The sequence below is a fragment of the Nothobranchius furzeri genome, chromosome 2 (genome assembly GCF_043380555.1).
Source record: "Nothobranchius furzeri strain GRZ-AD chromosome 2, NfurGRZ-RIMD1, whole genome shotgun sequence".
NCBI classification, from domain to species: domain Eukaryota; kingdom Metazoa; phylum Chordata; class Actinopteri; order Cyprinodontiformes; family Nothobranchiidae; genus Nothobranchius; species Nothobranchius furzeri.
Genome location: NC_091742.1, coordinates 26,722,451 through 26,734,813, shown reverse-complemented (window position 1 = coordinate 26,734,813; position 12,363 = coordinate 26,722,451). Strand labels below are relative to the sequence as shown.

At 41.9% G+C, this 12,363-nt stretch overlaps 1 protein-coding gene, 1 long non-coding RNA gene and 1 pseudogene across 2 annotated transcripts in view; 2 read left to right on the top strand and 1 right to left on the bottom strand.

The window, feature by feature from the left end:
* Window positions 1-8,023, top strand: part of snap91b (synaptosome associated protein 91b) — a 38,236-nt gene extending 30,213 nt beyond the window's left edge. The window contains exons 22-25 of the mRNA XM_070545370.1: window positions 1,588-1,649; window positions 2,498-2,581; window positions 2,663-2,773; window positions 6,608-8,023. Coding sequence (XP_070401471.1) covers window positions 1,588-1,649; window positions 2,498-2,581; window positions 2,663-2,749 — 233 coding nt within the window. The 3' untranslated portion in view covers window positions 2,750-2,773; window positions 6,608-8,023. The remainder of the gene's footprint in view (window positions 1-1,587; window positions 1,650-2,497; window positions 2,582-2,662; window positions 2,774-6,607) is intronic.
* LOC139063479 (uncharacterized) overlaps window positions 1-12,363 on the bottom strand; it is a 42,590-nt gene that overhangs the window by 14,094 nt on the left and 16,133 nt on the right. The gene's annotated exons all lie outside the window — the stretch shown is intronic.
* On the top strand, window positions 9,044-11,710 carry LOC129165353 (type-1 angiotensin II receptor A-like; annotated as a pseudogene).

The window sequence follows — 12,363 nt, the reverse complement described above, 5'->3', positions numbered from 1 at the left end:
GATGAGTAAAAGCCATGTGTCATGCGTTTACATTACGTGTCATCAAGGTGTCTAGTGCAGCTAGATTAAAGTCATATTACTCATTGAAACTTACCAATCATAACATTGTCATTTCACAGATTGGTCAACATCTTATTACTGACTAACACTTTGTTTGATTAGCTTTATTAAAATAGAGTTCTTTTATTTATTAACAGGAAAGAGTCCTTTGTCTTCATTCTTCTCTTGGGCTGGAAAGGAAGCAGTTTAGAAGCAAATGCATGACCTTGAGACAGTCTCACGCATATTAGTTCTGTGTCAGAGGCATCTGAGGAGAGAGGGTCGATAACCTTCGGTGGAATAGCTCCGTCATCACGTTACAGCAAACTCCATTAAACAAAGTTGGGCAAGCTTTTCTTTTTTCTTTAAATCCCCTCAGTAAACTAACTTATTCACAGGCAGGAAGATGGTCAATTTATTATTAAGCTGCTACAAAGGGTAGGATGTAGAAGACAATTTTATGTCAGATCAAACACAATGTAGGAACTGACACAAGTTTTTATTTTATTTTATTTTTTACAACTTCAGCAATGTGTCTTCCAGGGACAATACTTCACGTTTGGGTTTTTGGAGGCGCTTCTCATTTAAAAAAGCTTGGATTTTGAAGATTGTAGATGCAGTGATTGGTCAAGGAAACTTGGGGTGATCTCCAGTTGTACAAACACCTGAAAGCTGACAGAAAAGTCTTCATGGAAAATTTCTTTCCCAAAACACCTAGCATGACAATAAGACTAAATTACACCTTTCTTTATAGAATTGTTTTTCAAAATGGCAGCAGGTATTTGATTTGATTGATAAGTCAAAATGTGAAATATTTGGCAGTAAAAAACAAGATAGTTTAATGCCTGAATAAACTGGAAACCAATATGAGGGTGGTCAGGAGTGAAGCACGGTGGAGGTTGATTTATGGTTTGTGAGTGCATTTTTTTCCAGCAGAGTTGAGTATTTTCTTAGCTTCAACAATATCCTTGATGCGAGTGAATCATTTAGACATGTATTTGTAAAATAATACGACCAGGTAGGCATGTAATTGGCTCATAATTTAAGAAGCAATAGAAAACAAGCTTAATACATAATTTGGGTAATCCCCTATACATTCCACCCCAATAGTGTCTTAAGAACTTAATTCAGAGCCCAGATCTCAGCATCAATGAGTGTCTGTGGGATAATGTAAAGAGACAGAAGTACTTGAGCCAACCAGCATCCACATAAGAGTTAAGACGTTGGGAACCACCTTCCTGTTAAATTCCATGAACAACTGTGTGCAATTGTCCCTGGAAGAAAGACTATTTGTGTCACACCAGATATTGCTTTGACTCCTTTTTTGTTTGTCTTTGTCGTTTTTGTTTCAGTATTTTTAACTAAAGTTAAAAAAATTTCAGTTCAACCCGTAAACTTTTAAAGTTTTAGTCTTAGACTTGGTGAAAAATCACAAACGTGCATTTCTCAAAGTGCAAAACAAGAACATTTTGATCCAGTCTTGTATCCTTATATTTGGAGGCAATGATTTTGCAAAAGCTGTCCCTCTTTTTTCTCTCTTTCTCTAAGATCTCACAATGGGAACTCCAGCGGCCCCTCAGGTAGCTCCCCCCAGTTGGGGTGCTCCCATGGTAAATGTTGTCTGTGTCTTATAGCATGGAGTGGAGCCGCATGGCAGACAGGGCCTTCCAACAGCAGCATTCTTTAAGTGTTGCCTTCATTTGGTTCTCCAGTAACCAACGAGACAAGACGTGTCAGTGAGCAATGCAAGAATACGCATAATGTCATGCACCTTGGATAATAAACAAAAACAGTGAAAAACAAATGTCTCTTTACTGGAGAGTGATGAAATGGCAAATAAGCCTTCTATACTAAGAAGCTGTTGCTTGGAAACAACTTCTTATTTTCTTTTAGAGAAGCCTGATAGAGTTAAGACAAGTAGTTCTTCCTTTTTAGCAACACGCTTTTGTTTTTGGTAAAAACAGGACAAAAACATTCATCTGAAGGCTACGAGCTTCCTTCCTGCCCTCTTAATCTCCATGCATGTGTCAAAAAGAGTGGCCTTACTCCTGAAGTAAGGCTTTTGTTTCGTGGCCTGTCCTGATGTTTCATGTGCCAGTGTCCACTATCTGTCTTTACCATCATGTTTGTGTTTGACTTTTATTCATTTAGTTTTATTGGGATTTTTTTTTTGCATCTGTTTGTGTTATATGTAGTCTTGTAACATCCCAACTCCTGCTCTCCACCCCTCCCCTCCATACCTTTAGACCATGCCCATGGGTGCTGCTCCTTTTATGGGGATGTACCCCAGCTTCACCATGGTAAGACGACCACTCCAGTCCAGTCTAGTAATGATCCATCTGGACATTACTGGATGCTGATGAACAATCAGCCCCTTTAGGGTGTCCCTCTCACAACCACCGTATGATAAACATGTAATCTTATTGCCTTTCTGGTCTTCCTTCTTGTTCTATTAAAGGCTGGGGCACCAGCTGCCGGAGCACCTATGGTGCCAATGACCAGACCAGGCTTCCCTGCCGCTGGAGTAACTCCAGGAGCACCGGTAATGTGTGTCTCTGTGAATCATACAAAAATGTCTCATATGCAAATTAAGGGTGCGTAAACAAACATGGTTTGTATGCAGATGTCTCCTGGAGTGGCTCAGAGTCCCAGAAAGCCCCCACCACCCAGGAACGCTCTGGATGACCTCAATATTAAGGACTTCATGTAGACTACCTGGCCCACAAACCCCAAGGTATGTGCAGTGTTTTCATTAAAAGTAGTGTGCATTATTTATTGTGATAGTCGTTTTTGACAGATTTGACCTGCATTGCAATGGAGTGTAACTCACACTGCCATCCATTATGAAGCTCATTTGTCTGTTGCCTCAAAAATTATTAACAGCTTATTATGTATGATTCATTTCACACTGAAGACAGGGCCAGTAAAATGAGTAATTGATGAGGTTTTCCCTGATATTGCTGTTGAATGAACAAGCTGGGTTTGGGGCAATCCAGGCTAAGCAAGAAGTGTCTAGAAGAGGCTGCATGATCTAAACCTGGTTGATATTTTTGTTTCGTACAGCGATTTTGTCCATAACAAACACTTTTCTAGATCCTATAGGTGTTTGTAGGTGAACTAAGCAGTAGGACACTCTGGTAACATCTGGCAGAAGCCCCAGTCCAGAGATCTTCAACTTGTAGAAGAGCCATTTCATCAGTTTTAGAGAGGCAGGGGGCCTGGAGTCGAATTGGGTCATGTTCTGGGCCAAAATTGCTGAAGCAGCTATGGAACAGGGTGGCTATTACCCCTACGTTCACAGCTCTGCTGCGTGGCAGTCCACACTGGGAGAATCTCAGCTGTACTCATCGCCGGACCCACGAGATCACAAAATCCCTAGAGACGTTAAAGGTCATGGTTTGTTTATGCCATCTGCCATTAAATCAAAAAGAAGGAAATCACGTTTGATATCGCTGTTTGATGACATATATGATGTTGTTCCCCTCCACTGCCAGGACTAAAGCCATAAAAACACACGGTTGCACCTCTGGAACGATGCAGGGAGTAAATAAGCTGTTAGGTCACTTGTTTTGACGTAATCCAGTGGCGGTTTTACCATTAGGATAGGTCGGCGGCCGCCTGGGCCCCCTTATGTTGCGGGGCTCCCTAGCCCTGACTGCTGGCATCCCTCTGTTAATGTCTCAATGGACTGTTCTTTTAACCCTCTGGAGGCAGGCGTTGCAGATTTGCAACGTTAAAACCTACCTACAGTACCTGGTTACTCCACACACACATTTCATGAGCGAAGTAGCCCTGAAGTACTTAGTTGTTCGTCCTTTTATCAAAACTTATTTTGAGCCTGAGAGGGTTAAGACGCTGATGCACAAATGGGAAGTGATTGGTAGTCATTCCAGTCCAATCCAGTTGGTGGCAGTAATGCATCAAATTGTTGTTTGCCAAGTGCCGTAAGACCACAAATAAGAAAAAGAAGAAGAAAGGCGGGAGCGTTCGTAACAAACTCGAAGCAGTAGTCAAAACATTAAGCATGAAATGGAGTTATCCTAGTGGCTCCGATAAGAGAATGAAGCAGCTTGCTTCAAAAAAGCTTTTATCTTCACTTCCAAAAGTGACGTCGTTTTTCTATGTAAACATCCAAAGGAAGCAGAAAAGAAAAGACAATGGAAAATGTTTAACCCTCCCACTGTCCTAATGGGTGTGACCCTGCGAGGAAAGTTGACCATTGAGCAGGATTGATGGTTTATCCCTTGAGGTACACGTGGCAGGGGTGAGGAGTGAGCACCACCTCACCCCTGCCACGTGGACCTCAAGCGATAAACCATCAATCCTGCTCAATGGTCAACTTTCCTCGCGGAGTCACCCATAAAGACAGTGGGAGGGTTAAAGGGAGGAAAGCATAGACCAAAATGGAAAATATAAGAAAAAAAAGAAAGCAAAAGCACAGGAGCACTGACAAGAAGAAAACAGAGCAAATGTTGAAGGCACTCAAAGGGGGAGAAAGACAGGAAAAAAGAGGAGGACTAATAAGTGAAAATAACTCATGTCTGAAGAGGGTAGAGTTTCGCAAATCCAGTTAAAGATAAGTTTGTCGAAAATTTAGTGTCAGGGGCCCCGTGTCTGTGTTTGCCTTGCTAAATCCGCCACTGACGTAATCTAGTAAGTAAGTAAGTAAGTAAAAGTTTATTTATATAGCGCCTTTCACAGATATAAATCACAAAGCGCTGACAAGCGCTATTGTGTGGGAATCGTATCTATCTACATAGATACGAAATCGCATCACTGCAATAGCGTTTTATTTTGAAAATTACTGGTTTTACACTGAAACTGTGTGTGATTTCCTGTATAGCCCTATGTTAAGTGTGGAAATGGGCGTGTCCCAGAAGAGGCTTGCTTCTGGGACACGCCTGAACATTTCGGAGGCGCGGCTGGTTTGAACAACCCCCGTAGACCCTAATGGAATATATTTGAAGCCGTGCCTTTCCGCACCGCTGATGCTTCCAGCGTGAATAAGGGTGCGGCATTCCCACATTAGCCTTGTATTTATTATTTCCTATTGCTGCCTCAACACAGGGGTGTGTAAAATCTGGTGATACGATATAAATGACAGTACAGAGAAGACAATACGATATATTGCGATGCTACAAGCTAGACAATATTTGCAATGTTTAAGACAGAATTTAATTGGGAAACTCCAGCCAGACACTTTCAAAACAGTGAAGTCAGTAAAAATGGCCGCCACCTAACAATACAGTAGATCAGGCCTATTCAAATGGCGGCCCGTGGGCCACATTCGGCCCGCGGGCCCTACCCAGCTGGCCCACCTCACCCAATCCCCCAACCACCAACGGGAAAAAAACTGTTGAAAAACTGTTTAAGCATGTAAGTTTCTAAATTCCCACACTGATATTGCACATGAACACAACACCATTTTAGCAATCAGGGACATATATACGTAGACGTGGACTGGTGCTGTCTATTGGAGCTGCCATAGTGTGGCTTCTACATATTCATGTCTATGTTAGCTGTGACCCAGCAATGACCCAGCCCAGCTTGCAGAGCAAACAAGCGCCTTTCAGACAAAACTAAACATGTTCGCAACTGACTTTGACTGGTGAAAGAATGCTACATTTTCCCACACTCCGTGAAGCCACCTCTCCTCCGAAAGTCACGGCAGAAATGACTGAAGGGCAACTTCACCAGTCGCCTGGAGGATCTGTCACTTCCTACAAAGGCGATGCAATTGACGAAAGATCCATTTGCTGCCATCGCTGAGGAAACGTTGTCCATCAAAGCTGAGAAAGTGGTCTCTTCTATCGATGAGGGACAGTTCCTGCTGGAGTTGGTGGACATGCAGTCATCACTTACGATGCCACAAGAGCTGCGCACAAATGGCCCCGCTAAGTTTTGGAGTCAGATCAATGCCCATCAGTTCCCAAACCTCAAGAATGTACCTCAGTATGTTTGGATCCACCTATATTTGTGAATCCAGCTTTTCCCATATGAATGCAATCAAAACAAACCTGCGCTCCTCTCTCACTGAATCCTTTCTGCACTACTGTCTGCGCATTGCACTCAGCTCCTATGAGCCAAATATTCCATTTCTTGTTCAAAACAAAAAGTGCCACCTCTCGCACTAAAGTTGCAAGAATAACGGTCGAGCTATGGTTATTGTAAATGTTTATTTAGTAGCTGCGACTGAGTTATTGGAGGTTAATAAAACAAATGTTTGTATTACCAGCTCTGCAGCTGGTAAATTAATACAGATCATTAAAGCAATAAAAGACATTGTGAATTGCTTTTTTTTTTTGTCGTATTAGTGGTGGAGGTAATATCAGTCAAAATATTAAAATTTAATATTTAAACATTGTCCGTAAAACATATAATAAAGATTTGGGTATCCGGCCCAAAGCTGATCCACGATTTTGAAATCTGGCCCAGTAGGGAAAGTAATTGAATAGGCCTGCAGTAGATGTTTGCATATAAAATTGTATTGAGTATCACAAGAAATATTGCTATATTTCAAGGTATTGATATTTTCTTGCATCACTTTTCTCTGCTCCCTTCTCCATAGGTCTGTCTTTGTGTCTGAAGCTCTGTGGATATGGATGTCTGCACTATTGCTCCCCCCGGCTCCTCAGCCAGCCATCATCACTTGATCTTTGTCCTCCAACTTCTTACTAGCCTCAACCCCTGAAACCACCCCTACCTTCCTCATCTAATGTTGTAGCACAGCTGTGAATATGACCCTAGATGCAGAAAAACAGATTTATGTTTAAGTGTGTGTGGGTGGGTGTGTATTTCAGTGTTAACATTTACTTAATATACAATAAAAAAACTGAACAAAAAAAATAATTAATGTGTATTTAGGTTCATTCAGCATGTCAGCTGACTTGGAAATGGTGGATAAATGTTGGTTTCTTTGCTGATCTCCCAGACGAGGACTGTGTTATTAAACGTGGACTGTGTTCAATGTAACCCCACTCACTAACCCCTACTTCCACCCCTCTGCCCCTAATACCCAACTGTGTTTAAATGTTATTAAAAACTTGGTTGTGCCCATATTTGCTTGGTCATCCATCCTCCCGTCTGCCACTTCTAACTTTTGGACAACGATAGATCATAACACACCATATCTGAACTTGCACTGTTAACCTGGACTTAGAATTGAACACATCGATCAGTGTTCAGCAAAATCTTTACTTTTTATTTTATTTTTGAATTTTCTGAAATTTTCTGAAATTTGTGAACTGTGTTCAAATTGACATATGCATTTTAGACTATTATAAATGATAGATTATACATATTTTCAGTGATCTTTATTTTAAAAGAACCACATATATTTTAGTAACTTTAAATGATAAGAAACATAAATTCCCCCATGTTCCTTGTACGTAACTTCTCTGTAATAAGGGGTGGTATTAAATAAAAATGTTGCCCAGAATGTGTTATATTGCGCCCCTTGCTGGTGAAAAAGTGATACTGCATTATAGCATGCAACACAGGTCAGCCTGGGATGCATTTGAATGCTCTCGGCGAGCTTCTGTCTCAGTGGCAACACACGAGGCACTGATGTGCGGGACATTGAAATAAGCGTGTGCGTATTCATGATGGGGTCTCCGTTCTTTTTGGATCATTTCTGATGCAGCAGCAGTTGGTGCATTTGCCCACATGCTGCCCTGAAGTCCCTGTGACTTTTACTGTAAAACACTCAAGTGTACACTGGATGTTTCTCCGTGTTGCTTACTTTCAGAAGTGACTGTATCCTAATCCATCGTGGCATTAAGTGGTATTAGCTGTCGAAAGAAAAATAAAACGAGTGTGACACGTAAAATAAAATGAATGTGGATAAGTAATGTTCTTTTTGGAATTCATATGAAGGCTGTTTTGTTCTTTTTGTGATTTATTTTTGTTACAATGGATGGCAACGTCCTTCCTCCCTACCTGCATGTGAGTCCACAGTAGAAACAATAAAAGATAAACACAATGATGCAAAGTGTATTTTTGTGGTTGATCACTTGTCTTTGTTCTGTTTTCTTTTTTAATATAAAGCTTATATTCTAGTATAGAAATGTATGCATGTATGTAAATCACGTGTGCATAAAACATCTGAGCATGCCTTTCTTCCAATACGAGTGATTCACTGGCCACTTCTTTATGGCCACCTGTCCAACTGCTTGTTAGTGCAAATTACCAGTCAGCCAATCACGTGGTGGCAACTCAGTGCATTTAGGCATGTTGGCATTGTTAAGACGGTTCGCTGCAGTTCAAACCGAGCTTGAGAATTGGGGAAGAAAGGTGATTTAAGTGACTTTAAACATGGTTGTTGGTGCCAGACAGGCTACTCTGAGTACCTTCACCAGCAATATCTCAGTTCCTTTGCATCTGTGTCAGTATTTCCTTTCTCTGAATGTGCTAGCGAAGGTTCTCAGTCATCCAGGTCGTGGTAACGCAAAGGGGTTCAAACAAAAACAACTGAACGACTTTGGGTTTTTGAAGAAGTGTTGCTTCTCATCCAAGGAGCTTAGTCAATTCTGACTGGAAAATGAGAGGGTCAAGCTTATAAACTGACTGTGTGTGAATACCCCTCCTCCCTTCCCCTGAGGAGTGGTTGGGAGTTGTTAGCCTCTATTGTGTGGGAACCATTGTATTGATAAGTTCAGAAGGGTGTGACCTAGACTGAAACTGTTCTGAGCAACATTGCAGGTGCTGGAAAGGTGAAACCTGAGCCTTCCTCTGATTAATGTAGGTGTTTCCCATTTAAATGTCCAACAGGATCAGCTTATGAACTTGACCCTCCCATATTTCAGTCAGAATTGACACAGCTCTTCGGATGAGAAGCGAAACATCATCAAGGAACCAAAAAAGTCCAGTTGCCTTCATTCCAACCCTTTTCCTTTTTCTGAAGTAGCTTTTTGACTGCAATGAAGTGACACTTCTGCTTCTGTGAGTGAATTCCTGTTCATCTCTATTAGATGCCCAGTGCACAACTCCACCAGCAAGACACAACATGGATCAACCTAATTCCGCTATGGGGACATACAACATCTCTTCCTCTTCCTCATCCTAACTGGTACTCAGGTCGGCTGGTTCCTGCTGTGATGTGCTCCCTCTTCGTCCTTCTTGGAGTTCCTGGAAACGTTGCTGTAATCGTCCTCAGACCTAACTGGCAGTATCTTTCCAGTCCGAGCCAAAGTTTGCTAATGAATCTGGCCGTCTCTGACCTGCTCTGCCTGGTGGCCCTTCCGATATGGATTGAGTCTTTTCTCTACAGCTGGACTTTAAGTCTGGCTGCCTGCAAGCTTTTAGCATTTGTGGTGTACGTCACCATTTATGGCACAGGGGCGTGTCCAGGGGGTGGCCTGGGGTAGCACATGCCACCCTTGGAATCTAATTGGCCACCCCAGGTGCCACCACACTAATTTATCTTTAAATGGGCTTTTTATTGTCCACAAAAGGCTTGGGGGTGAAACAAAAAAAAGCATAACCATTGGTGCCACCCATGCACAAAGTTGTGCCTCACCTGGGCCACCCCATTTTAAAAGATCTGGACACGCCACTGCTATGGCAGACTGATGACTGTGACTGGATTAAGTATTCAGCGCTACCTGATAGCGGTCCATCGTCAGAGGTTCCATCAAGTGCAAAGACGTGTGCTGATTCTGCTGTGGCTGTTGGCTTTTATCCTATCCACCCCTGCCTTGGTGGTTCAACAGGTGGTGACGGATCAACGTTGGCCAGACTGCCGAGCTCAGTATTCTTCTAAAGTCCAGTGGTTGGCCTCTCTGACGATAGAAACCGTTTTTGGATTTGTCTCTTTTTATCTTGTGGCCTTTTTCATACCTTCGACTTAAGACGACTGAGAACCGGTCTACTTTTTTCAACAATCCCCAAACGACCCGACTAGTTAGCAGCAGCATCGTGAGCTTATTTGTCCCGTGGGTTCCATACCTCACTATTAATGTAGTTGGTGTGGCAGCCATTTGTCTAAAAAACGAGAGTCTTAAGAAGTTCTATACAGACACATGGAGCGTCGTCGCAGCAGTTACATTCATGAACAGTTGCCTGAATCCGCTTCTGTATGCATTTACTTCTCACAAAGAATGCACTGCTTGTCAAAATGATGAACCAGTGCAGCAAATGAGAAGTATTCCTGAAACACCAGATATTTCTACAAGTGCAGAACTGTTGTAAAGACAGTGATGTCATTTTTGCCCACAGAACATAAAAATATCATGGTGTAGAATTTAATTTATTTATGTTAGCTGTTTATCGTTTTTTAGCTTGTATATGACGGTATTTGTTCACAATGGTGATCTGTGGCTTTATGTTTTATAAGTTTTTTACATTGCATATGATAAAGTTGTGCTTTACACTCAGCCAAGTTAAATTAATGCACAATGAGGATAAGTTACAATAGTTAATATTTTAAAAATATGAAACAAATTCTATTCTATGCTAGAAAAATGCTAAATCTGTAAACACACCTCAACACAGGAAGACATTTCTCTGTTATTTTAGCTCATGCATTTAATAGTATTTACTTGTCAAATGACTAATTAATTCAGTGTGGGCTATTTTACACGTTGTTGTGGATGGCGTTCACCATCCTATCAAGGAATTTCTGTTCTTTTTGCAGTGCGGGAGCAGCTGGCTATTGACCCTTTGCACCGACGTCACCTAATCACGTGGGTCCACAACGCTGGACGGCAAAAGCATGTAAACAGTGAGCGACACGAGTACTAAAAGGGAAAAGTAGAGCCTGAAATTGTTTTTGCGATCAAAACAAAAACAAAACTCCTCCAGCATTCCTTCAACTAGTTCATGCCCAGTTCAGTTATCAGAAGGAGTAGCGCATCTAGCGGTGTGCTAACACGCGTTAGCTTACGTTCTCTCTGCAGCTGTTCACCGATGTAAACATGTTGCTGACTTTGCCTAAATTCACCCCTCTGGATTTATAACTATGTTATAAACATTTCACTTTACGCCAAAGCTGATTGATAAAAAGTCCGGATCCCTACCAGCTTCTGTTGCTGGTGGTGTTACCGGCTTCAGCTGCTGCTCTCACACCGGAATGAGAAGATCTCTGAACGCCGACGCTCATATAAATAAATAACGTCATTTTAACACACGTAACCATACATCGGAGCTTTAATATTGTTAATAATTGTCTCGCTTTACACTACAGTGGACGGAGCGCAGCCTCCGTGGTGAAATACCCATCCATCAGGATTATCAATAACCAGTATAAACACATCACATTTATCCCTGTCCCTGTCTTCCTCGTGAAATAAATGAACGTTAATCTTACCCGCTAAAAACATGCTAGCTGCAAATCTGAGGCCTGCTAGTCCGCTTGATAGATCGCTGCAGTTCACCTCCGTCCTCAGTCTCCATCAGAGTTATTAAAAAGAAAAAAACGAGTTGAGTTTACATCCTCGTCTGTTAGTGCAGCCGACCACGCAGCAAGCTAAAACCATTTTACTGTCACATCAACTAAATAAAAGCCATAAAAGGCTACAAACTGGCTTGTTTTGACTAGCTTCACTGGAGTTTCTACGGGTGTAAATGGTCTTTTTGCCGTCCGTCACGGCGAAGGGGGCGGTCACAAGAGTGGCGTGACGTCACGTGCAAAGGGTCAATAGCAGGCTGCAGTAGGGTGGTTTACATCACTTGTAATTCCACTTTCAACCTGTAACTTTAATTTCATCACCCAGGAACATGAATACTAAATATAAGCTCACAGAAGGTTCGAATGTATTCTGATGTCTCAGTTATTGATGAGAGGTTTGGATCAGAAAGTGGAGACAGCTGTAAGAATCTGAACATTTGGTGTACAATAAGTTTTCTTTACACACTTTGTGCTTCATAAAACCAATCAGTCATGGTCTCATCGCTGCAGCCTGCATAGATACTATTGCTGCCCAGAGTTTACTATCTTCTAATGCAGTGGTTCCCAAACTTATTTAGCCGCGCACCCCCTTCTATGTCCCGACCATGTCGACGCACCCCCCAGCCCCCACATCAGGGCATGGCTATACATATATATATATAGTAGTAAGTAAGTAAGTAAGTAACTTTATTTCTATAGCACCTCTCACAGACAAAAAGGTCACAAAGTGCTTCACAAGTTAAAAGGCAACAACATATAAATACAGTAAAATACAGCCACAATATACAGTGTCAAATAAAACCAATCTGAATGAGACTAAGTTTAAAATGCCTGGAGAAACAAATGGGTTTTAAGATTGCTCTTAAAAACATCAACTGAGTCGATTGAGCGTAAAGACAGAGGTAGCTCATTCCAGAGCCTAGGAGCGACGGCCTGGA